Raw genomic sequence first — 27,895 nt, 5'->3', positions numbered from 1 at the left:
GAAAATATTGACAGAAGCAAAGTTTTGGTCCTGTGCTCACATATATCAAGGGATGGAGCTGAAATTTGGAGGAGTGCAAAGATATGAGCACATTAAGGAGTGTGCAAAATTTCAACTCATTTGGGTACTCCTAGCTAGCATTTCCTTGCCAATGCCTTCCGTCTGACAGAAACTTTAAAAAATCACTGAGGAAGATTGGCTAGGAAAATAAAGTTGAACTTTTGCATGGGGAAATTATTTGGACATAAAAGAATGTCCAAAAATTTTGGGAGCAAACAAGATTGGACAGGTGGCACTTCCTTCACAGAAAGCCACATTGGACAGAAATGAAGAATAATTATTGGGGAATTATTCTTGGGCTAGGACAGGAAAGTTTGGGCATATTTGAGCAACATATGACCCAAAGGAATTATGAGAATCATTTGGGAATTTTTGGATGGACAGAAATATAGGTTGCTTCACAACCTAGGGCACTTGAGGTTATTCCTTTAATAGAAAAGGAAATTTTCCCCAAGAAAAAGAATTATGGAGTTGGGCTAGAATGGAAATGGCATGATCTTGGGAAAGATTTGAGGATGATGAGTCACTTGGGAGAGGAAATGATGATGATTTCCCAGGTGGCAAGGCCACAGAACCACTCCAAAAATAAAAACAGGGCAAAAACCAAATAAATCAAAAGAAAAAAGAAAAGGGCCAAAAACCAGGCTATTACATCTATAAGCATAAGTTCCAAAGGTACAAGTAAAATTGGTATTTTCTTGATCAGGTTGAGAAACAAGTATTTGTGAAAAACCAGAATATCCATCAAGGAAGCAAAAATGTGTGTGCTTAGATAATCTTTCTAGCATTTGATCAATAAAAGGCAACGGGTAATGATCTTTTCTAGTTGCTTTGTTTAATTTTCTAAAATCAATTACCATTCTATAGCCTGTAACAATTCTTTGTGGAATAAGTTCATTCTTATCATTAGGAACAACAGTAATACCTCCTTTCTTAGGGACACAATGAACAAGACTTAGCCATCTACTATCAGCTATGGGATATATTATACCTGCTTCCAGAAGTTTTAATATTTCCGTTCTTACCACTTCTTTCATCTTCGGATTTAATCGACGTTGGTGATCAACAACGGGTTTAACATCAGGTTCCATATTAAATTTGTGCTGACATAGAGTGGTACTAATGCCCTTTAAATCATCAAGAGTATATCCAATAGCAGCTTGGTGCTTCCTTAGAACTTTCAGTAATCTTTCTGCTTCATGTTCTGAAAGGTTAGCAGTAATAATAACAGGATATATCTTCTTTTCATCAAGATAAGCATATTTCAAAGTGTCTGGCAATTGTTTTAATTCAAACACAGGATCACCTTTTGGTGGAGGAGGACCTCCTACAGTTTCAATAGGCAAATTGTGTTTAAGCAGAGGACGTTGTTCAAAGAAAATCTTATCTATTTCATTTCTTTCATTTATATGTAACTCATTTTCATGATCTGGCAAATATTGTTCTAAAGGATCAGTGGGTGGCACAACAATAGAAGCAAGACCAATTATTTCATCCTTACTAGGCAATTCTTTTTCATGAAGCTTTCTACTAAACTTGGAAACATTAAACTCATGAGACTCATCACCAAAGCTAACACCGACAGTTTGTTCTCACAATTTATTTTAGCATTAACGATATTCAAGAAAGGTCTACCAAAGATAATGGGACAAAAGTCATCTTGTGGGGAACCAAGAACAAGAAAATCAGTAGGGTATTTTATTTTCCCACACAAGACTTCAACATCTCTAACAATCCCAATTGGTGATATGTCTCTATTGGCAAGTTTAATAGTAACATCTATGTCTTCTATCTCTGCGGGTGCTATGTCATTCATAATTTCTTTATCTCTGCGGGTGCTATGTCATTCATAATTTCTTTATCTCTGCGGGTGCTATGTCATTCATAATTTCTTGATATAAGGTGTAAGTAATAGCACTCACACTAGCACCTATGTCACATAAACCATGATAACCGTGATCTCCTATTTTAACTGAGATGACGGGCATGCCAACAACAGGTCTATGTTTATCTTTTTTATCATGTTTGGCAATTCTAGCAGCTTCTTCGCAGAAGTAAATAACATGCGCATCCATATCTTCTTCCAAGAGATCTTTAACCATAGCAATACTAGGTTCTACTTTGATTTGTTCATCAACTTTTGGTGTTCTAATATAGCTTTTTTTAACCACAATTGAAACTTTAGCATGTTCCTTTATCCTAACAGGGAAAGGTGGTTTCTTAATGTAAGCAGAAGGAACAACTGGATCAACATTATAAATTATGGTTTCTTCCTTAAGTGGTACCGGTTATTTAATTTCTTCTTTAATAGGTGGGTGATATTTGAACCACTTCTCTTTAGGGAGATCAACATGAGTAGCAAATGATTCACAAAGGAGGCTACTATCTCAGAGTCGAGACCATATTTAGTGCTAAACTTTTGAAAAGCATCGATATTCATAAAAGATTTAACACAATCATACTTAAGTTTAATACCTGACTCTTTACCTTCGCCGAGTTCCCAATCTTCAGAGTTGCATTTAATTCTTTCCAAAAGATCCCACCTGAATTCAATAGTCTTATTCATAAAAGAACCAGCACAAGAAGTATCAAGCATGGTTTGATCATTACAAGAAAGCCGAGCATAAAAATTCTGGATAATAATTTCTCTTGAGAGCTCATGATTGGGGCATGAATATAACATTGACTTAAGCCTCCCCCAAGCTAGAGCGATACTTCCTCCTTCACGAGGCCAAAAATTATATATATAATTCCGATCACGATGAACTAGATGTATAGGATAATTTTTTTGATGGAACTCCAATTTCAATTGATTCCAGTTCCAAGATCCAATATCATCGCATAGCCTATACCATGCTAATGCTTTTCCCTTCAAAGATAAAGGGAAAACCTTCTTCATAACTTCATCTCCGGGTAAACCTGCAAGCTTGAACAATCTACAAATTTGTTCTACATATATCAAGTGTATATCAGGATGTTCAGTTCCACCTCCTGCATAAGGATTAGCGAGCAGTTGTTCTATCATACCCGAAGGAATTTCATATTCAATATTTTTAGTAGGTGCAGTAGGTTGTGGGGTAGCTAATTGTGGTCCTGGTCGAGGTGAAGATACCCCGAACAAACCCCTCAAAGGATTGTTTCCATAGTAACAAGTGACAGTACATTTCAGCACACTATATAAATGTTTCCTTACCAATTTCCACTTACCAAAGGCACCTCACTCCCCGGCAATGGCGCCAGAAAATAGCCTTGATGACCCACAAGTATAGGGGATTGATTGTAGCTCTTTTCGATAAGTAAGAGTGTCGAACCCAACGAGGAGCAGAAGGAAATGACAAGTGGTTTTCAGTAAGGTAATGTCTGCAAGTGCTGAAATTGTAAGTAGCAGGGTAGTTTGATAGCAAGATAATTTGTAACGAGCAAGTAACGATAGTAGTAGCAAAAGTGCAGCAAGGTAGCACAATACTTTTGAGGCGAAGGACAGGCCAAAACGGTCTCTTATGATAAGCAAAGCGTTCTTGAGGGTACACGAGAATTTCATCTAGTCACTTTCACCGTGTTGGTTCGATTTGTGTTCGCTACTTTGATAATTTGATATGTTGGTGGACCGGTGCTTAGGTGCTGTTCTTACTTGAACAAACCTCCTACTTATGATTAACCCTCCGGCAAGCATCCGCAACTACGATAAAAGTATTAAGAATTAATTCTAACCATAGCATTAAACTTTTGGATCCAATCGGTCCCTTACGGAATAGCGCATAAACTGGGGTTTAAGCTTCTGTCACTCTCGCAACCCATCATCTAATTGCTACTCCACAATGCATTCCCTTAGGCCCAAATATGGTGAAGTGTCATGTAGTCGACGTTCACATGACACCACTAAGGGAATCACAACATACATACTATCAAAATATCGAACACATATCAAGTTCACATGATTACTTGCAACATGATTTCTCCCGTGACCTCAAGAACAAAAGTAACTGCTCACGAATGATAATCATGCTCAAGATCAGGAGGGGTATTAAATATCATATTGGATCTGAACATATAATCTTCCACCAAATAAACTATATAGTAATCAACTACAAGATGTAATCAACACTACTAGTCACCCACAAGCACCAATCTATAGTTCCGGTAACAAGATTGAACACAAGAGATGAACTAGGGTTTGAGATGAGATGGTGTTGTTGAAGATGTTGATGAAGATAGCCCTCCCCAAGATGGGAGAGTTGTTGGTGATGATGATGACGATGATTTCCCCCTGCGAGAGGGAAGTCCCCCCGGCGAAATCGCTCCGCGGGAGGGCAAAAGTGCGCCTGCCCAAGTTCCGCCTCGAGACGGCGGCGCTCCGTCCTGAAAGTCTTCTCCTTATTTTTTCTAGGTCAAAATGACCTATATACCAGAAGATGGGCACCGGAGGTGGGCCTGGGTGAGCACAACCCACCAGGGCGCGCCTGGGCCCACTGGCGCGCCCAGGTGGGTTGTGCCCACCTGGTGGGCCCCCTTTAGTAGTTATTTGCTCCAATATTCATCATATATTTGATAAAAAATCTCCATGAAGTTTTAGCTTGTTTGGAGTTGTGCAGAATAGGTGGCCTGGCGTAGCTTTTGCAGGTCCAGATCCAGCTGCCGGAATTCTCCCTCTTTGTGTGTACCTTGCATATTATGAGATAAAAGGCATTAGAATTACTCCAAAAAGCATTATTATGGATAAAAACATCATAAATAATAGTAGGAAAACATGATGCAAAATGGACGTCTCAGTAGCGAGGCCCAAGGGAGGTAGCGAGGTAGCGATAGAGGCTGTGATAGCCGTCGGCGCAGCCGGCGGCGATGTAGTGGGGGATGGGGTTCGAAAAGTGGGCGTAAATTTTACTCGACCGCCTCGATGTCGAGTGTTTTTATGCGCCCATGGGGCCGATGAGTAATTTTTTTACTCCACTATTCAGTTTACGATTTTGGCTAGGTGTCGGTTAGAGGAGTAAACTGGAAATTTTACTCCTCTAACCGAATTTAGGGATTGACTAGAGATGCCCTTAGGCTTTGGAACTCGGTCATTGAGAAATTCTACATCATTGACATGGACGCTTCCTTATGGCATTTGGTGGACCCCGTCGAGGATTCATGGGCAAGTACAAGAGCGGTGGGCACCCCAAACAGAAAAGCCCAGCCTCTACACCGCTATTTATCGCCATTTACTTGCAACCAGGCCTAACCAATCATGGGAGCCCAATTCCCATTCCGGATAAAATTGAGTGATGTACTTAAAGCAGAACCATTCCCTACTTACTTGAAGGTTCAGTGATGGAAGAGGAAGGCACTTGGGGAAGAGAGACTATCTTAAGACTGGGTTTCATGAACTCTTTAGATCCTAGTGTAGGAATCTCGGGAATGACATTCATTTTATGGGAGGCGGTCTGTCTCAACCTAAGTGATGTAACACACCACTAATCAAAACTCAAGCAAAAAATCCATGGGCCAAATAGAAATTTGTCATGCTTATTTGAGTTATTTTGCCTGTTTTGCAAGAAAATTCCTGTTCATCATGACATGGCAGTGAAACACAGAAATAAAAAAAATTACATCCATGTCCATATACCACCTAGCGACGTCTATAAGTACTAGAGCGAGTCCAAGGCACGCCGCCGCCATCGCCCATTCCTCACTGGAGTCAGGCCAAACTTGTTGTAGTAGACAGACAGGAAGTCGTCATGCTAAGGCCCTACAGGACCAGCGCATCAGACCAACAACCTTCGCCAATGAAGAGAAGTATAGATCGAAAGAATCCAACTTGTAGACACACGAATGAAGATTCGATCCAAACAGATCCACCTAACTCGGTCGTTGAGAACCATATTCCATCTTTAGGGAGTCTGATGTCTACTATGCAACCTTATTCTTATAGACTTTATTGGGCCTCCAAGCGCGGAGTTTCGTAGGACAGAAGCAAATTTCCCTAAAGTGGATGACCTAAGATTTATCAATCCGCAAGAGGGTGTAGGATGAAGGTGTGGTTCTCTCTCAAGCAACTCTGCTATCAAATAGAAGTGGTCTCTTGTGTCCCCAACACAGCTAATACAATTGTTAGTAGCATATGTGCACTAGTTTGACGAAGAGATGATGATAGATGTGTAGTATGGATGATAGAAATAGGTTTTTTAATTTGAACAAATAAAAACAACAAAGTAGCAAGTAACAAAAGTGAGTAAAAATGGTGTCTCAGTTCTTGGAAACAAGGCCTAGGGTTCATACTTTCGCTAGTGCAATCTCTCAACATCACTAACATAGTTTAACACCATGATAATCCCTCAAAGTCCAGCAAAGAATCACTCCAAAGTTTCTATTCTGTCGGAGAAAGTAGGATGAAATCACGTAGGTAGCAAACCACCTCAAAGTTGTGTTTCCAACCAATCTATTGAACAACCCCCAAAGTGCCACGAATGGTCCTAGAGATCGTACTACGACAACACCATATGGTACCGTTCAACCTTTATGCCTAGATTACCTCAATGTCACCACGGGTATCCGCAAGTTAATTACTAGACATGCATCAAGTGATCTCAAATCCAAAGTATTCAATCCAACATAAAGAAACTTCAAAGGTCAAGACTCAATTTACCACAAAAAGAATAGAGGGAGATGAACATCATAAAATCCAACTTTATTACTAAAGCGCATGATACAATCAAGGTTGAAATCCATCAAGAACATGAGAGAGAGAGATCAAACACATAACTACTAGTACATACCCTAAACCCCAAGGATGAACTACTCACACATCACCATGGAGCCGACGAGGTTGATGAAGGGGCCTCTGTGGATGGTTTCCCACTCAGGCAGAGTGTCGGAAAATGGCTCTAGATGAGATCGCTTCGGAACAGAGGCTTGCGGCGGCGATAAAATTGTTTCGGGTCTCGCTCCGAGGGTTTTGAAATATATGTGAATTTATAGGCCAGAGATTAGGGCAAATGGAGTAGTAGGGCCCCACAAGCCTACAGGGCGTGCCCCTGGGCTTGTGCCCCCTGCTCCATCTTCTGGTCATCTCCTAAAGCTTTTAGGGTCTCTTATATTCCAGAAAAAAATGTCAAAAAGTTTCGTCGTGTTTGGACCTTCGTAGGTATCAATTTTCTGTTAAAAAACCAAAAACAAGCATAAAACATCATCTGGCACTGGACACTGGATTAATATGTTAGTCCAGAAAAATAATATAAAATAATGGCCAAAGTATGTAAGAATGATAATATAATACGCATTTAACAATCAAAAATTATAAATACATTTAAGACGTATTAGAGCCATCACCGCCTCATCTCAGCACGACACAAACCCTATACAAACTCATGAAAAAACTAAAAAAGAAGCAAAATCCATCGCACCGACAAGGGCCGGGGTCCATCGCGCCTCCATGGCCCTTAGGATACCGGAGATGAGGCGGACCCGACGGGAGGCAGAGGAACATTAGCCTTCTTTTCTTGAGAGGAAGCGACGGCTGTGCACGTTGAATTATTTTGCCTTACTAAGAAACTAAACTTTAGTGAAGTCAAGTTGGCTAAGAAATGAACCCCTATAAACTCTTAAGATAATAATGCACCTAAAATTATTTTTTTGGCATTTTCTCCATACACAAAAGTACTTAATATAAAATTTCTCTTCGAAGCCCTAATAATTAGGGTATAAATAAACTCCAAAAATCACCATAACATGGATTCTTCAGAAATCACAAACAAGATCTGCAATACCTTAGAACATCACCTAGCCCAAAAAATTCTAGAGTAACGTACTTACACAATATTTTTTTACCATACGATCCCACCCACGAACACTACAGATCCAATCTCACCAACAAGAACGCAACAGAGAGGAAGAAGATGTTGGTGAAGATTCACAAATTCCCTTAGGTGCTAATTTTAGGGATTAACAAATCGGGATTCAGTCAGATCTCTACGAATTTAAGGTTTGAAATAGACTTTTATCTTCCTGTAATGCTACATTCGTGATGCTCAACAGTAAAAATTCTAAAGAAAATCTAACTAGAAGCAATTTGCCTTATAAAAAAACTAATTATAAGCAACGGTCAGGATTTCTTCAGATTTCGTGCAGATCTGTGCGTGCTGCGTATGCGCAGTGGCTCGATTGCCTGATGGGGATTCCCGACCCAAGTCCAAACAGCGCGGGGCGGTCGCCTGGGCCGGAAGAGAGGGCGTGCAGCGCCTGAGCTGCGGCCTGCCTGCTGAGCGACCGCAGCCTACCTAGGTCTCCCTCGCACGAGTGAGTACCGGCGATCCCCCGGTGTCTCGTCGCCGTCGGGGGCCGGGGCAAGTGCTCGCCTAGCAAGAGCAGGGACTGTCTCGGAGAGCACGGCCACGCGCCCCCCATCCCCAGCGACCCAGCTTCCTCCTGATCCCCCGCTCCCCGCAGCTGGCGACCTATCCGTGGTAATATCCTGCGCTGATCGAGTTCAAGTTTCCCCAATCTGTATCGCTAGATTGCGCCCACCTCTCGTATGCCGCGGTGCTTTGAGTAATTCTGGTTCACGGCCGCTGTTCTTTCGGTCTACAGGGTTCTTCCGCTGGGCGAGAAAGCTCAGCATCTGCTGCTGATTAGCGATGCCGATGCAGATGGATGTTGATGGGCAACCGGGTGAAGCGCTGGAAGAGATGGATAACCTGGTATTGCGTCCCTTTCTGTTCCGTTCTTGTGCTAAAAGCCCGAGTGCTTGCTTTGCTGGTGTATTTCTGGAAACAAGTACTTGCTGGTACTACTGAATGTTGAGGGAAGGGACTCAACGAGATGATACCCCCTAATGAGGGAGGGGCTATCTCTTTTTTGTACCTCTAGTTCTTGTTCCCTAACATAATTATAATTATGTTTCTTGCTTTAATCATCCATCCGAACTGTTTTTTGCAGGAAAGTTATACATCTGAGAATGAAATTTGCGGCATTTGTAGAGATATTGTCATCGATAGAGGAGTTTTGGATGGTTGCCAACACTGGTATGGCTCAATCACGGATTTACAGCTATCCTGCATTTTTGACTTTGTTCCATCACCTCCCTAACATTTGTGCATAGCTTCATATTTACCATTAAGGTCTCGAGGGTCAATATTGTGCAGCTAGAACTTTGTAGGTTACAATCTTATTTTTCGTTTTGTGTAAATATGTTGGCTAAACCTGCGTAGTGTCAATGCATATAGGTGTTATGCACCGTCCAAGTCATTCTCATTTGATAATTTTGTATTCTAGTCCACCTTCTTGCTTATTTAATTGAAATGCTTTCCCTTACCCTTTTTATGTTCAAGTTCTTTAAGTTCAAGTTTTAATTTGACATTACCATTGTTGACTAGATTCTAAGCCTCACATGTTCTCTCTAGTGCTGCTCACTCTAACACCTTTGGAATTGATTTCTGCACACGAGGAAGTTTAAAAAATATGACTTGTAGTCACATAAGCAACGATATTGTATCAATGTTCACAGTCTCCTACATGAGTTGTTTAAAGCTCTAATGTGATAATTAAATAACTTTATTTCACATGACAGGTTTTGCTATACATGCATAGACAACTGGTCTGCCATCACAAATCGCTGCCCCCTCTGCAAAATTGAATTTCAGAATATAACATCCACTCCAGTAAGTAAAACATATCTCAGTGCTTGTCAATCTTGGAAAAATACTAACACCATCTGGAAATTCATGGATTTTTTTTTGGCTCAGTGCCAGAAGAGGTAGAACTGCATTGGAATGTAATTTTTTTTCTTTGTATTGAAGGTATATGATAGTACTGGTACTGGAGATACTATTGAAGACGATTACCCTTTAACAAGGTAAGGTCAGAAGGTCGTGCACCATCAGTTTGAACATCTCTTAGTTCAATTTTGTTGTTGTTTACTCTGTAGTTCCCCTGTCACCTCATAAGCTAGATTATTGGTTTCTTGCTGCCATATCTTTGGGGCATTTCATCCTGTAAGTTGTGTAACCATTATCAGCTTTGGTAAAATAATACTCTTATTCATTAAATCATAGCGCCATTGAGAGCCCTTCCCTTGGTCAGGTATACTAACCATAAGATGGCAACTGAGTCACCTGACCATGTTAGGCGGAAAATATTGCTGGTGTACTTTTATATGCTTGTGTGTACTAATATTTTATTTGCCTGTGAATCCATGCCATATCATTTGGTCCATGAGTAATGAGCATCATGATTGTAAATTTCTTCTTTTAAGATGCCTTTCATTTATTTATTTTGAAAGAATGCGCAACAAATAAAATAAAGGCCATGCTAATTACTTCTCCTATTTGTTTTCCTTATTATTGTGCAGTGGTGATGATGATTGGTATGAGCCAGGCGAAAGCAACACACTATCTTTCCCATCATACTATATAGATGCAGAAGTAACAATATTCATATTATATTTCATCATTTCCTTTTCAAACCAGTGAAACTTCCCCATATTCATTATCTCCTGAAGTTGATCTGTGGCTTGCTATTTTTTCCCCATTTCCAGGCAGTAGTTTGTTTGGATGGTGGTGATTGCATAATTCGAAGTGGACTCGTGGCAGCTGAGGATAATTCAGCTTTAGATACATCAATTGCTTGTGATTCCTGTGATCTATGGTATATATAACTGTATTATTATCCTACATGTCCATTATTAGTCGAGACTTGTTAACCAGTTCTGTTTTCTAATTACTTTGATCCTTAAGCCAGGTATCATGCTATATGTGTGGGCTTTAATCCAGAAACTACATCTGAAGATTCGTGGTTGTGCCCAAGGTAATTTTACACTGGTACTATCTGACTCTTCTCTTTGATTACCCTTTGCTGGTAGGAGTATCTTTATTTTGCTCTGGGCTTGTGATAAGGAAGTTATCAATTGCATTCTGTAGATGTGTATCTATTGAAGCGAAAAATGAGTCAGAGGTTGTCCTGAAGCAAAACATCAGTGGAGATTCTGATAGAACATCTACCGATGCATCATTTTCTGGGAGGGTGTCAGTGTCTGTTGCAGATGATGGTGAAACTGCCCTTGTTGTCTCGATGGTTGGTGTAAATTCTGAAAGTAAGGATGACCTACAAGAAGGTTCACTAGGCTCGAAGACAGCCCAAGAATCATTTTATTGCAATTCACATCCAAGTTGTTCCATAGATGATTTATCACATGAGGATGTTGCAAATGCCTGTATCCTGAGGAACAAAGATATTTCCTGTAGCTCACACAATAAATCTTCTGAAACTAATCTGACTCGCATGGTTTCTTCTGAACCAACACAAAGATCATCAGAACTTTCAGCAATGCGTGAGTCAGCATGTATCTTATTTAGCGCAGAGCATGGTAACGTTTCGAATGAACAGTCGGAAGTGCCACAAGATGGGCTATCTTATTCATTATTATGTAGAAATAAGGAGGCTGAAAGTACAGGAGAGGATGCTGCGCTGCCTAGAAACAGTAATGGGAATTCTCCTGTCATCAAATCTGCACAACTTTCATCAGCAGGTATGTTGGGTAATTTGCTTATTCCAGCACAATAATTGAAGGACTCATACTTCTTGCTTATCAGAGATTAGTAAGCTTCAACACATGCCAACTTGTCATTCAGTCATCATATTTGAATATTTCAGTAGACATATGCTGTGTTAGTTGCACCTTTAGAAATTTGTTGATCTTTTTGGTGGTAGAAGTTTGTTTTTCACAGCGAAAAAAAGGAAATTATTACATTACTATAGACAATGTATATTTTATAGCTTAGTTTAGATAGATATGATGCGCTGTTTGTTTGTTTGTTTCTGGCCCAATCTTGCTTGATTATACCGCATTCTTGTTTGTTCAAGGGGTCGTGTGGTCATCACATTATGCATCCAAATAACATCTTCCCTTTTTACCGATGCAGCTAGTAAGGTGGCAAGCACAGTTGACGTTGATATGATCAACTCAGACGCAGTTCAGAAGAGGAAAAATGACCAGAACACGCAGTTGCCACCCATGTAAGAATCTTTCGCTTTGCACTCACTTGCAAGAACTGCCAATTTTCACTCTCACATGACAGTTGCATAGATCTACACAATTTCATTTTAGTATTGTCGGGTTTTTTTCCAGGCAGGATAGACAAAATACCAGTGACATGGAATCAGGAGGTGAAATTAGTCATCCTGCGAAGAAAGCAAAACTGGGAGTGCCGGATCAGGAAATGGATCTCATTGCAAACTCAGGTGTTTCTTCATCAGACTGCCATGCTACTTCGATTGCAGCCGAAGTTATTGCCAGTGATACATCAAAAATTGCCACACAGAATAAATATGTCCCTGATATAATGAGTATAGTTGAAGGAGAGAGCTACATGAGGGATCCTGGCAGGGAGCTGGCGAAACCTGTAGGCAGAAGAGCAGGAGATAAGCCTGGTCTTAGAATGAAGAAGATTTTACACAAGGACGGAAAAGAATCAACTGCTGCAGTTCAGAAGCTACAACAAGAGATAAGGGAAGTAGTTAGAGATAATGGTATTAGTATACTCGAGAAGGATAACGCTTTTGACGAAAAACTTTTGACCGCATTCCGTTCAGCAATTGGGAAGTCCATGGATGGACGAGCCAAAAAACCCAACCTTTCACTCGCAAGGAAGTCGCTGCTTCAAAAGGGCAAGATACGTGAGAATCTGACCAAGAAGTTGTATGCATCGTCCACAGGAAGGAGACGAAGTGCATGGCACCGTGACAGGGAAGTTGACTTCTGGAAACATCGTTGCTCCCCAGGGATAAATCCTGAAAAGATTGAGACACTGCAATCAGTACTTCAGTTACTCAAGAAATCCTCAGATACTGGCATGCGCAAAGAAAGTGCTGAAGAGAAGAAAGCCTTTTTGTCCAGGTTATATCTGGCTGATGCATCAGTTGTTCCCAGAAAGGGTGATATAAAACCTCTCTCCGCCGTTGAAGGGTGCCCCCCATTTGATAAAAATAGCCAAATCAAAGGTGACGACAGCAAATCAACAAACAAACCTGCACCTGTGAGTCAGACAATCAAAATCAATTCGCCCAACAGCACTGGAAAAGTATTGAGTTCTTCGACCCTGAGTAAAGAAGCATTGAGTAGAAGAGAAAACAAAAATGGTCAGGCACCACAGAATAAACAAAACCCATCTGCTGGTGATATCAAGCAGGACAAAAGAAAATGGGCCCTTGAGATCCTGGCAAGGAAAAATGCCAGCTCTATTGCTAGCAAAGATCAAACAGAAGGCACGGACGATCTCAGCAGGAACTACCCTTTATTAGTATGTGTTAGCTTATAAAAAATAATAATTCAGAAGTTCATTGACCACTACTCTAGAAACACTAACAAGTTTGGTTTTCTTAGGCAAAACTTCCTGTGGATATGAGGCCACAGCTCACAACTGGACGTCATAATAAAGTTCCTATGTCAGTTAGACAGGTAATCATTAAGGGAGTCCTTTATTGTGCTTACACATTGCCGGCTTCATTATTTGCTCTCACTTTGTTCCATTTCAACTAAGTTGTAATTATAAACTGCAAGCGTACCTGTATTTTTCTTGTTCAACGGTCAAATTATCAACCAAACTTATGTATCTCAGGCACAACTTCACCGCATCGCCGAGTATTATCTGCAGAGTGCAAATTTGGATGTTATTCGCAGATGTGCAGATACTGAATTGGCTATTGCTGATGCTGTCAATGTAGAAAATGATATTTACGGGAAGTCCAGTAGCAAATCAGTTTACGTGAATCTTTGCTCCCAGGCTACTCGCCAGTCTGCCAAGCCAAAACCTGAGAATGATGCTTCAACTCTAACTGAAAAGGCTGAAGTTAGCAGCGATTTGATATCACAGCAGGTTACAACTGAAAATACCAATAGTGGTAGCAGTAATGTGGAAGAAGCTTTAGACACAGCAGGCCTTCTGGATATTCCTGCTACTGCCGGACAAACTGATAAGAGTGAACTAGGTGGTGTGCTCGAGCAGAATGCGAGTGAAAATACTGTTTGTTTCAACAGCGTGGAAGAAGCGCTAAAAAGAGCGGGCCTCTTTGATTCCCCTCCTAACAGTCCCGAGAGAAAAAGTACCACAGCTGAAGGTAATTCCAGGACAGTTTCCGGTTCTCCAATTTCCACGCAACAAAAATATACAAATACAGACGATACTTACTTGGTAAATTTGGACTCTGAACCGAGCGGAAGTTTGCAGTCAAGTTCTGATTCTAGGGTTAAGGATGCATCCTCACTTAAAGATGAGGATGATTCATCCTGTCAGCAACCAAAATGTAGTTCTGAGGATGATCAGAAATTGATACCCAGCGGAGAAACTACAGATGCAACAGCAAATGAAACCCTTTCAGTGAACTTGGCCGAAGCCGATAAATGTAGTTTGCAATGCGAAAAAACAAGTCAAACAGACAAGGAAACTGTAGCTGACATCCCTGATGAAGGTACCGGGCATGTGGAGAACTCAAAAGAAATGGACATAACAGTTAGCGATTTGCATAATAAATCTTGTCATGGGAATAATGTGCCGAAAGAAGGTGAAGGAATCAGCCAAGCAGTGAAACTGGAGCCCGGTAAAGAGAAGTCTTCCAGTGGGAATCAAGAGTTGAATCGGAAACATTCCAAAGGAAACAAGTTATCCACCCATCCAGCAGAAAGTGTAGACAGTTTGAAGAAACCAGCTGACCCAGGCAATAACAGCGCATCAGATTCATCTAGTTCTGTACATAAGAAGGTAACAACGCACTTGTATATTCCACCGGAACATCTATGTTTACAGTGTACTATCTATTTTTACATGTCCGGCTGAACTGCTTTGTTTCACCCTTTGTAGGTTGAAATGTTTGTGAAAGAGAACATCAGGCCACTTTGCAAGAGCGGCGTAATCACCGTCGAGCAATACAGGTGGGCTGTCGCCAAAACAGCAGAAAAAGTTATGAAGCACCACTCGGAGGCTAAGAATGCCAACTTCCTGATCAAGGAGGGTGACAAGGTGAAAAAGCTTGCTCTGCAGTATGTTGAAGCGGCCCAGCAAAAGATCAGTTGACTCGGGCCAAAATCTGGCTATCACTGGAATGTCGTCGTGTCATGGTTGTGCGATTACATAGCAATTCGCAAACTCTACACGGTCAGGTTGACTGGCCATTTCAGGCAGACCCTCAAAAGAGCTTTAATTCTTATAACTTTGGTCGTGGATCGGTTTTTGCAAAGTAGACCGAATTTTATCATCGGGAGTTTATGTACAGGGACGTGCTTTTGTTACGTTCATTCAAGCTGTCGACCGAGGGAACGTATCTGGTGCAACGGTGAATTTGGTGCTACCGGTGCACCGATCTCCATATCTCACTTTATAAACATTGAAAAAATATGAAATTTTATGAGGTGGTAAGTATGACACATATCTACCATAGTAAAAAAAATTGGATTCAAATTTAACGTACATTGTTAGAAACAAAAAAGACAAATCATGCTGTGAATAGCACCTAATGCAACCTGGGCCTTGAATTCAGCCCATTTTTTATATCATCGGTGAATTTGTCTTTTTTGTGTCTAATGCTGTGTTTTCAATTTGGATCTCAAATTTTATAGTACTACAGATTCTTGTTGCTAGTACAACATACCTTTTGTTCAGATCTTTTTGACATTCATAAATTGGACTTTATTAACTTGGTGCATAGGTAGCACAAGATGACTGGGTGCACTAGATATTTCCCCGTCGAATGGGGGGTAAGGGACGAAGTTCCGAGAGATCATTGCAAAGCAATGACATAGTGACCGTGAGTTTGCAACTGTTATGGAAATTCAGTACGACCGTGCGTATGGTTTCTCCACTGTTGCAGTATACTACTCCGTCCTGAATTATCTCTACTGCTAATGGAGCAGTTGGTGGGATTGTGTCCACGTTTTTTTTTGTTCCATCACTTTTGTCTGTTTTTTTGATTGGTTTTTTTTCATCCCTCCCCTCACCACCACCGCTCCCCCATTGGTTTTTCGGCATCCCACTAAAAATCACCCCGTGCCCTCAATCCTTTTCCTAGGGTTCCCCGTCTCCGCCACCATCTGCCATCTCCGACGCCGTCTGCCGTCTCCGCTGCCAATGTCTTCCTCCTCCGCCTCCGCCGTGGTCTGCCATCTCCGCCGCCAATGTCTTCCTCCTCTGCCTCCGCCGCCATTTGTGGGCCGCCGCAGGGGAACCCCAGGGCAAGGCCGTGCCGCGGGCAGTCTTCCTCCTCCGCCGCCATCTGGTTCCCCCGTGCTCCCATCTGCCGCCTTTGTCGAGATCCGAGGCCTACGACTTGTGGGATGCCGCCGCCGCCGCGGAACCCTGGGGCAGGGTAGGGCGTGACCGTGTTGCGGGCAGCGAGGAGCGGCGCAAGGCCGTGCCCAACATCGAGGAGGAGCTCGGGTATTTTCAAATCGAGGAGGAACACCACCGTCATTTTCAAATGAAGGAGGAAAACAGCCCCCATTCGCCAGATCGACGACCCAGACCTGCTTGACCTCCTCCTCACGTCGTCTCGGCCTCCCGGCCCATGTTACCGTTGTGCGCCCTCTACGGGTTCTAACGTGCCGTCGCCAACCGCCAGAGATGCCACCTCCTCCCCACGTAGCAAATGTTTGGGAGAGTTGCATGGGAAACAAAAAATTTCCTACGCTCACCAAGATCAATCTAGGAGCTAAGCGGAAGCGTTAAGAAATGCGGTTGATGTAGTCGAACGTCTTCGTGATCCAATCACGATCCGTCTCGCGAACTCCCGATCCAAGTGCCGAACGGACGACACCTCTGCGTTCAACACACGTACGGCTTGATGACGCCTTCACCTCCTCGATCCAGCGAGCGATGGTGAAGTAGTAGCTCGAGTCCTCCGGCAGCACGACGGCGTGGTGGCAGTGGTGGTGGCGTAATCTCAGCAGAACTTCGCTAAGCACTACAGAGAGGAAGAGGGATTGCGAGGGAGAGGAAGGGCAGCACCGTGGCACGAATAGATCTATATTGGTGCGCCTGCCCTCTATCCACCTCTCTATATATAGGGGGAAGGGAGGAGGAGGGGCGCCCCTAGATCCAATATAGGGGGCGGCGGCCAACAAGGGGAAACCCTAGATGGGTTTTGGCCCCCCACCCCTTAGGAGACTTGGCCCCCAAGGCAAAGGGGTGGGCTGCCCTAGGCAGGCGCCCCACCTCCTCTGGAAACGTGGGAAGGGGGCTTGGGGGGCGTACAGCCCCTTAGTGGGCTGGTGTGCTCCCTCCCCTTGGCTCATGAGCCCCCCCCCAACACTTGCCGGCCCCCCGAAACCCCTCTCGGTCATGCTGGTCATCACCCGGTACCCCCGGAACACTTCCGGACTCCAATATGTTGGGGAACGTAGCAGAAATTCAAAATTTTCTACGCATCGCCAAGATCAATCTATGGAGTAATCTAGCAACGAGGGAAGGGGAGTGCATCTACATACCATTGTAGATCGCTAAGCGGAAGCGTTGCAAGAACGCGGATGAAGGAGTCGTACTCGTAGCGATTCAGATCGCGGTTGATTCCGATCTAAGCGCCGAACCACGGCGCCTCCGCGTTCAACACACGTGCAGCCCGGTGACGTCTCCCACGCCTTGATCCAGCAAGGAGAGAGGGAGAGGTTGGGGAAGACTCCGTCCAGCAGCAGCACGACGGCGTGGTGGTGATGGAGGAGCGTGGCAATCCTGCAGGGCTTCGCCAAGCACCGCGGGAGAGGAGGAGGACATGGAAGAGGGGGAGGGCTGCGCCAGAACTTGGGTTGCTGCTGCCCTCCCACCCCCACATATATATAGGGGCAAGGGAGAGGGGGGCCGGCCCCCTCAGATCCAATCTGAGGAGGGGGCGGCGGCCAGGGGGGTTGCCTTGCCCCCCAAGGCAAGGGGGGCGCCTCCCCTTAGGGTTCCCCCAAACCCCCAGGCGCATGGGCCCTGGGAGGGAAGGCGCCCAGCCCACTAAGGGGCTGGTCCCTCTCCACATACAGCCCATAGGGCCCTCCGGGGCTGGTGGCCCCTCCCGGTGGACCCCCGGAACCCTCCGGTGGTCCCGGTACATTACCGGTGACGCCCGAAACTCTTCCGGTGGCCAAAACGGGACTTCCCATATATAAATCTTTACCTCCGGACCATTCCGGAACTCCTCGTGACGTCCGGGATCTCATCCGGGACTCCGAACAACATTCGGTAACCACGTATATCTATTCCCTATAACCCTAGCGTCATCGAACCTTAAGTGTGTAGACCCTACGGGTTCGGGAACCATGCAGACATGACCGAGACGTTCTCCGGCCAATAACCAACAGCGGGATCTGGATACCCATGTTGGCTCCCACATGTTCCACGATGATCTCATCGGATGAACCACGATGTCGGGGATTCAATCAATCCCGTATACAATTCCCTTTGTCTATCGGTATGTTACTTGCCCGAGATTCGATCGTCGGTATCCCGATACCTTGTTCAATCTCGTTACCGGCAAGTCTCTTTACTCGTTCCGTAACACATCATCCCGTGATCAACTCCTTGGTCACATTGTGCACATTATGATGATGTCCTACCGAGTGGGCCCAGAGATACCTCTCCGTTTACACGGAGTGACAAATCCCAGTCTCGATTCGTGCCAACCCAACAGACACTTTCGGAGATACCTGTAGTGCACCTTTATAGCCACCCAGTTACGTTGTGACGTTTGGTACACCCAAAGCATTCCTACGGTATCCGGGAGTTGCACAATCTCATGGTCTAAGGAAATGATACTTGACATTAGAAAAGCTCTTAGCAAACGAACTACACGATCTTGTGCTAGGCTTAGGATTGGGTCTTGTCCATCACATCATTCTCCTAATGATGTGATCCCGTTATCAACGACATCCAATGTCCATGGTCAGGAAACCGTAACCATCTATTGATCAACGAGCTAGTCAACTAGAGGCTTACTAGGGACATGGTGTTGTCTATGTATCCACACATGTATCTGAGTTTCCTATCAATACAATTCTAGCATGGATAATAAACGATTATCATGAACAAGGAAATATAATAATAACCAATTTATTATTGCCTCTAGGGCATATTTCCAACAGTCTCCCACTTGCACTAGAGTCAATAATCTAGTTCACATCACCATGTGATTAACACTCACAGGTCACATCACCATGTGACCAACATCCAAAGAGTTTACTAGAGTCAACAATCTAGTTCACATCACTATGTGATTAACACTCAATGAGTTCTGGTTTGATCATGTTATGCTTGTGAGAGAGGTTATTAGTCAACGGGTCTGAACCTTTCAGATCCGTGTGTGCTTTACGAATATCTATGTCATCTTGTGGATGCTACCACGCGCTACTTGGAGCCATTTCAAATAACTGCTCTACTATACGAATCCGGTTTACTACTCAGAGTCATCCGGATTAGTGTCAAAGTTCGCATCGACGTAACCCTTTACGACGAACTCCTTTTCACCTCCATAATCGAGAAAATTCCTTAGTCCACTAGATACTAAGGATAAGTTCGACCGCTGTCATGTGATCCATTCCCGGATCACTATTGTACCCCTTGACCAACTCATGGCAAGGCACACTTCATGTGCGGTACACAGCATAGCATACTGTAGAGCCTACGTCTAAAGCATAGGGGACGACCTTCGTCCTTTCTCTCTCTTCTGCTGTGGTCAGGTCTTGAGTCTTACTCAATACTCACACCTTGTAACACAGCCAAGAACTCCTTCTTTGCTGATCTATTTTGAACTCTTTCAAAATCATGTCAAGGTGTGCGTTCTTTGAAAGTATCATCAGGCGTCTTGATCTATCTCTATAGATCTTGATGCCCAATATGTAAGCAGCTTTATCCAGGTCTTCCTTTGAAAAACTCCTTTCAAACAACCCTTTATGCTTTCCAGAAATTTTACATCATTTCGGATCAACAATATGTCATTCACATATACTTATCAGAAATGTTGTAGCGCTCCCACTCACTTTATTGTAAATACAAGTTTCTAACAAACTTTGTATAAACCCAAAAACTTTGATCACTCCATCAAAGCGTATATTCTGACTCCGAGATGCTTGCTCTAATCCATGGAAGGATCGCTGGAGCTAGCATACCTTTTAGCATCCTTAGGATCGACAAAACCTTTCTGATTGTATCACATACAACCTTTCCTTACGAAAACTGGTAAGGAAACTTGTTTTGACATCCATCTGCCAGATTTCATAAATGCAGCTAATGCTAACATGATTCCGACGGACTTAAGCATCGCTACGGATGAGAAAATCTCATCGTAGTCAACTCCTTGAACTTGTGAAAATACTCTTTGCCACAAGTCGAGCTTCATAGACGGTAACATTACCGTCCACGTCCGTCTTCTTCTTAAAGATCCATTTATCTCAATGGCTTGCCGATCATCGGGCAAGTTCACCAAAGTCCATGCTTTGTTCTGATACATGGATCCTATCTCGGATTTCATGGCTTCTAACCATTTGTCGGAATATGGGCCCACCATCGCTTCTCCATAGCTCGTAGGTTCATTGTTGTCTAGCAACATGACTTCCAAGACAGGATCACGCATTACTCTGAAGTAGTACGCATCCTCGTCGTCCTACGAGGTTTGGTAGTGACTTGATCCGAAGTTTCATGATCACTATCATAAGCTTCCACTTCAATTGGTGTAGGTGCCACAGGAACAACTTCCTGTGCCCTGCTACACACTAGTTGAAGTTATGGTTCAATAACCTCATCAAGTCTCCACCATCCTCCCACTCAATTCTTTCGAGAGAAACTTTTCCTCGAGAAAGGACCGTTTCTAGAAGCAATTACTTTTGCTTCCAGATCTGAAATAGGAGGTATACCCAACTGTTTTGGGTATTCTATGAAGATGCATTTATCCGCTTTGGGTTCGAGCTTATCAGCCTGAAACTTTTTCACATAAGCATCGCAGCCCCAAACTTTTAAGAAACGACAACTTAGGTTTCTCTAAACGGTGTCGTCTCAACGGAATTGCGTGGTGCCCCTATTTAAAGTGAATGCGGTTGTCTCTAATGCCTAACCCATAAACGATAGTGGTAATTCGATAAGAGACATCATGGTATGCACCATATCCAATAGGGTGCAGTTATGATGTTCGGACACACCATCACACTGTGGTGTTCCAGGCGGTATTAATTGTGAAACACTTTCCACAATGTCTTAATTGTGTGCCAAACTCGTAACTCAGATATCTCTATGATCATATCATAGACATTTTATCCTCTTGTCACGACGATCTTCAACTTCACTCTGAAATTACTTGAACCTTTCAATAATTCAGACTTGTGTTTCATCAAGTAAATACACTCAGCATCTACTCAAATCATCTGTGAAGTAAGAACATATCGATATCCACTGCGTGCCTCAGCACTCATTGGACTGCACACATCAAATGTATTACTTCCAACAAGTTGCTCTCTTGTTCCATCTTACTGAAAACGAGGCCTTTCAGTCATCTTGCCCATGTGGTATGATTTGCATGTCTCAAGTGATTCAAAATCAAGTGAGTCCAAACGATCCATCTGCATGGAGTTTCTTCATGCATATATACCAATAGACATGGTTCGCATGTCTCAATCTTTTCAAAAACGAGTGAGTCCAAAGATCCATCTACATGGAGCTTCTTCATGCGTTCTATACCAATATGACTCAAATGGCAGTGCCACAAGTATGTGGTACTATCATTACTATTTTATATCTTTTGGCACGAACATGTGTATCACTGCGATCGAGATTCATTTTAGGTGCAAGACCATTGAAGGTATTATTCAAATAAACAGAGTAACCATTATTCTCCTTAAATGAATAACCGTATTGCGATAAACATAATCCAATCATGTTTATGCTCAACGCAAACACCAAATAACAATTATTTAGGTTTAACACCAATCTCGATGGTAGAGGGAGCATGCGATGCTTGATCACATCAACCTTGGAAACACTTCCAACACATATCGTCATCTCACCTTTAGCTAGTCTCCGTTTATTCCGCAGCTTTTATTTCGAGTTACTAACACTTAGCAACCGAACCGGTATCTAATACCCTGGTGCTGCTAGGAGTACTAGTAAAGTACACATTCATATAATGTATATCCAATATACTTCTGTCGACCTTGCCTGCCTTCTCATCTACCAAGTATCTAGGGTAGTTCTGCTTCAGTGACCGTTCCCCTCATTACAGAAGCACTTAGTCTCGGGTTTGGGTTCAACCTTGGGATTCTTCACTAGAGCAGCAAATGATTTGCTGTTTCATGAAGTATCCCTTTTGCCCTTGCCCTTCTAGAAACTAGTGGTTTTACTAACCATCAACAATTGATGCTCCTATTTGATTTCTACTTTCGCGGTGTCAAACATCGCGAATAGCTCAAGGATCATCATATCTATCCCTGATATGTTATAGTTCATCACGAAGCTCTAATAGCTTGGTGGCAGTGACTATGGAGAACCATCACTATCTCATCTGGAAGATTAACTCCCACTCGATTCAAGCGATTGTGGTACTCAGACAATCTGAGCACATGCTCAACGATTGAGCTTTTCTCCCTTAGTTTGCAGGCTTAAGAAACTTGTCAGAGGTCTCATACCTCTTGACGTGGGCACTAGTCTGAAATCCCAATTTCAGTCTTCGGAACATCTCATATGTTCTGCGACGTTTCAAAAACGTCTTTGGTGCCACAATTCTAAACCGTTAGCATTACGCACTGAACTATCACGTAGTCATCAAAACGTGTATGTCAGATGTTTCGCAACATCTACAGACGACGCTGAGGTTCAGCACACCGAGCGGTGCATTAAGGACATAAGCCTTCTGTGCAGCAATGAGGACAATCCTCAGTTCACGGACCCAGTCCGCATAATTGCTACTATCAACTTTCAACTAAATTTTCTCTAGGAACATATCTTAAACAGTAGAACTAAAGCGTAAGCTATGACATAATTTGCAAAGACCTTTTGACTATGTTCATGATAATTAAGTTCATCTGATTATTTAATGAACTCCCACTCAGATAGACATCCCTCTAGTCATCTAAGTGATACATGATCCGAGTCAAACTAGGCCGTGTCCGATCATCACGTGAGACGGACTAGTCATCATCGGTGAACATCTCCATGTTGATCGTATCTACTATACGACTCATGTTCGACCTTTCGGTCTCTTGTGTTCCGAGGCCATGTCTGTACATGCTAGGCTCGTCAAGTCAACCTAAGTGTTTCGCATGTGTTCCGAGGCCATGTCTGTACATGCTAGGCTCGTCAACACCCGTTGTATTCGAACGTTAGAATCTATCACACCCGATCATCACGTGGTGCTTCGAAACAACGAACCTTCGCAACGGTGCACAGTTAGGGGGAACACGTCTCTTGAAATTTTAGTGAGGGATCATCTTATTTATGCTACCGTCGTTCTAAGCAAATAAGATGTAAACATGACAAACATCACATGCAAATCATAAAGTGACGTGATATGGCCAATATCATCTTGCGCCTTTTGATCTCCATCTTCGAGGCGCGGCATGATCACCTTCGTCACCGGCATGACACCATGATCTCCATCATCGTGTCTTCATGAAGTTGTCTCGCCAACTATTACTTCTACTACTATGGCTAACGGTTAGCAATAAAGTAAAGTAATTACATGGCGTTTTCATTGACACGCAGGTCATACAATAAATTAAGACAACTCCTATGGCTCCTGCCGGTTGTCATACTCATCGACATGCAAGTCGTGATTCCTATTACAAGAACATGATCAATCTCATACATCACATATATCATTCATCACATCCTTTTGGCCATATCACATCACATAGCATACCCTGCAAAAACAAGTTAGACGTCCTCTAATTGTTGTTGCATGTTTTACGTGGCTGCTATGGGATTCTAGCAAGAACGTTTCTTACCTACGCAAAAGCCACAACGTGATATGCCAATTTCTATTTACCCTTCATAAGGACCCTTTTCATCGAATCCGATCCGACTAAAGTGGGAGAGACAGACACCCGCTAGCCACCTTATGCAACTAGTGCATGTCAGTCGGTGGAACCTGTCTCACGTAAGTGTACGTGTAAGGTCGGTCCGGGCCGCTTCATCCCACGATGCCGCCGAATCAAGATAAGACTAGTAACGGCAAGTAAATTGACAAAATCGACGCCCACAACTACTTTGTGTTCTACTCGTGCATAGAAACTACGCATAGACCTAGCTCATGATGCCACTGTTGGGGAACGTAGCAGAAATTCAAAATTTTCTACGCATCACCAAGATCAATCTATGGAGTAATCTAGCAACGAGGGGAAGGGGAGTGCATCTACATACCATTGTAGATCGCGATGCGGAAGCGTTGCAAGAACGCGGATGAAGGAGTCGTACTCGTAGCGATTCAGATCGCGGTTGATTCCGATCTAAGCGCCGAACCACGGCGCCTCCGCGTTCAACACACGTGCAGCCCGGTGACGTCTCCCACGCCTTGATCCAGCAAGGAGAGAGGGAGAGGTTGGGGAAGACTCCGTCCAGCAGCAGCACGACGGCGTGGTGGTGATGGAGGAGCGTGGCAATCCTGCAGGGCTTCGCCAAGCACCGCGGGAGAGGAGGAGGACATGGAAGAGGGGAGGGCTGCGCCAGAACTTGGGTTGCTGCTGCCCTCCCACCCCCACATATATATAGGGGCAAGGGAGAGGGGGGCCGGCCCCCTCAGATCCAATCTGAGGAGGGGGCGGCGGCCAGGGGGGTTGCCTTGCCCCCCAAGGCAAGGGGGGCGCCTCCCCTTAGGGTTCCCCCAAACCCCCAGGCGCATGGGCCCTGGGAGGGAAGGCGCCCAGCCCACTAAGGGGCTGGTCCCTCTCCACATACAGCCCATAGGGCCCTCCGGGGCTGGTGGCCCCTCCCGGTGGACCCCCGGAACCCTCCGGTGGTCCCGGTACATTACCGGTGACGCCCGAAACTCTTCCGGTGGCCAAAACGGGACTTCCCATATATAAATCTTTACCTCCGGACCATTCCGGAACTCCTCGTGACGTCCGGGATCTCATCCGGGACTCCGAACAACATTCGGTAACCACGTATATCTATTCCCTATAACCCTAGCGTCATCGAACCTTAAGTGTGTAGACCCTACGGGTTCGGGAACCATGCAGACATGACCGAGACGTTCTCCGGCCAATAACCAACAGCGGGATCTGGATACCCATGTTGGCTCCCACATGTTCCACGATGATCTCATCGGATGAACCACGATGTCGGGGATTCAATCAATCCCGTATACAATTCCCTTTGTCTATCGGTATGTTACTTGCCCGAGATTCGATCGTCGGTATCCCGATACCTTGTTCAATCTCGTTACCGGCAAGTCTCTTTACTCGTTCCGTAACACATCATCCCGTGATCAACTCCTTGGTCACATTGTGCACATTATGATGATGTCCTACCGAGTGGGCCCAGAGATACCTCTCCGTTTACACGGAGTGACAAATCCCAGTCTCGATTCGTGCCAACCCAACAGACACTTTCGGAGATACCTGTAGTGCACCTTTATAGCCACCCAGTTACGTTGTGACGTTTGGTACACCCAAAGCATTCCTACGGTATCCGGGAGTTGCACAATCTCATGGTCTAAGGAAATGATACTTGACATTAGAAAAGCTCTTAGCAAACGAACTACACGATCTTGTGCTAGGCTTAGGATTGGGTCTTGTCCATCACATCATTCTCCTAATGATGTGATCCCATTATCAACGACATCCGATGTCTATGGTCAGGACACCGTAACCATCTATTGATCAACGAGCTAGTCTCCTAGAGGCTTACTAGGGACATGGTGTTGTCTATGTATCCACACATGTATCTGAGTTTCCTATCAATACAATTCTAGCATGGATAATAAACGATTGTCATGAACAAGGAAATATAATAATAACCAATTTATTATTGCCTATAGGGCATATTTCCAACACAATACCCTTCGTCCAATATATCAATCTTCACCTCCGGACCATTCCGGAGTTCCTCGTCACGTCCGGTAACCACCATAATGAGTCAACTATACTTGTATCGTCACCAAACGTTGTGTGTAGACCCTGCGGGTTCGAGAACTATGCAGACATGACCGAGACACCTCTACGGTCAATAACCAATAGCAGGACCTGGATGCCCATATTGGTTCCCACATATTCTACGAAGATCTTATCGGTCGAACCTCGATGTCAAGGATTCAGCTAATCCCGTATGTAGTTCTCTTTGTCTAACGGTATGTTACTTGCCCGAGATTCGATCGTCGGTATCTCCATACCTAGTTCAATCTCATTACCAGCAAGTCTCTTTGCTCGTTCTGTAATACAAGATCCCGTGGCTAACTCATTAGTCACATTGCTTGGAAGCTCATTGTGATACTGTATTACCGAGTGAGCCCTGAGATACCTCTTCGTCATACGGAGTGACAAATCCCAGTCCTGATCCATGCCAACTCAACAGACACCCTCGGAGATACCTGTAGAGCACCTTTATAGTCATCCAGTTATGTTGCGACGTTTGGTACACACAGGTACTCCTCCGGCGTCAGTGAGTTGCATGATCTCATGGTCATAGGAACATATACTTGACATGCAGAAAATGATAGCAATAAACTTGACACGATCATATGCTACATTCATAGTTTGGGTCTTGTCCATCACATCATTCTCCTAATGATGTGATCCCGTTACCAAATGACAACTCATGTCCATGACTAGGAGACCATAGCCATATTTGGTCAACGAGCTAGTCCGGTAGAGGCTCACTAGGGACACGTTGTTGTCTATGTATCCACACATGTATCTGAGTTTCCGATCAATACAATTCTAGCATGGATAATAAACGATTATCATGAACAAGGAAATATGATAATAACCAATTTATTACTGCCTCTAGGGCATATTTCCAACAGTCTCCCACTTGCACTCGAGTCAATAATCTAGTTCACATCACCATGTGATTAACACCCAATGAGTTCTGGGGTTTGATCATGTTATGCTTGTGAGAGAGGTTTTAGTCAACGGGTCTGCAACATTCAGATCCGCATGTACTTTGCAAATCTCTATGTCATATTATAGATGCTGCTACCACACTCCACTTGGAGCTATTCCAAATGGCTGCTCCACTATACGTATCCGGTTTGCTACTGAGACTCATCCGGATTGGTGCTAAAGCTTGCATCGATGCAACCCTTTACACTGAACTCTTTATCACCTCCATAACCGAGAAACATTTCCTTATTCCTCAAAGGATAATTTTGACCGCTGTCCAGTGAGCCACTCCTGGATCACTCTTGTACCCCCTTGCCAGACACGTGGCAAGGCACACATCAGGTGAGGTACACAGCATTGCATACCGTATCGAGCCTACGGCTGAGGCATAGGGGAAGACCTTCGTCCTTTTCCTTTCTTCTGCCGTGGTCAAGCTTTGAGTCTTACTCAACTTCACACCTTACAACTCAGGCAAGAACTCCTTCTTTTACTGATCCATTTTGAACTCCTTCAAAATCATGTGAAGGTATGTGCTCTGTGAAAGTCTTATCAGGCGTCTTGATCTATCTCTATAGATCTTGTTGCCCAATATGTAAGTAGCTTTACCGAGGTCTTCCTTTGAAAAACTCCTTTCAAACAACCCTTTATGCTTTCCAGAAATTCTTCATCATTTCCGATCAACAATATGTAATCCACATATACTTATCAGAAATTTTGTAGTGCTCCCACTCACTTTCTTGTAAATACAAGTTTCTTGCAAACTTTGTATAAACCCAAAAGCTTTGATCACCTCATCAAAGCATATGTTCCAAC

At 43.7% G+C, this 27,895-nt stretch overlaps 1 protein-coding gene across 1 annotated transcript; it reads left to right on the top strand.

Moving 5' to 3' along the window:
• The first annotated feature begins 8,209 nt into the window (after positions 1 to 8,209).
• Positions 8,210 to 15,453, top strand: LOC123079157 (uncharacterized protein At4g10930). Its single transcript, XM_044501839.1, has 14 exons — positions 8,210 to 8,501; positions 8,626 to 8,735; positions 8,974 to 9,059; positions 9,605 to 9,695; positions 9,834 to 9,889; positions 10,385 to 10,457; positions 10,571 to 10,680; positions 10,774 to 10,839; positions 10,953 to 11,560; positions 11,955 to 12,048; positions 12,161 to 13,331; positions 13,415 to 13,489; positions 13,650 to 14,789; positions 14,889 to 15,453. Exons 2-14 carry the CDS (start codon positions 8,673 to 8,675, stop codon positions 15,099 to 15,101), a joined length of 3,846 nt encoding a protein of 1,281 aa, XP_044357774.1. The 5' UTR covers positions 8,210 to 8,501; positions 8,626 to 8,672; the 3' UTR covers positions 15,102 to 15,453.
• Positions 15,454 to 27,895: the final 12,442 nt, after the last annotated feature.

This window comes from Triticum aestivum, chromosome 3D (assembly GCF_018294505.1).
Source record: "Triticum aestivum cultivar Chinese Spring chromosome 3D, IWGSC CS RefSeq v2.1, whole genome shotgun sequence".
NCBI classification, from domain to species: Eukaryota; Viridiplantae; Streptophyta; class Magnoliopsida; order Poales; family Poaceae; genus Triticum; species Triticum aestivum.
Note: the sequence above shows the minus strand (reverse complement) of the source record. Positions and strands in the feature narration are given on the sequence as shown.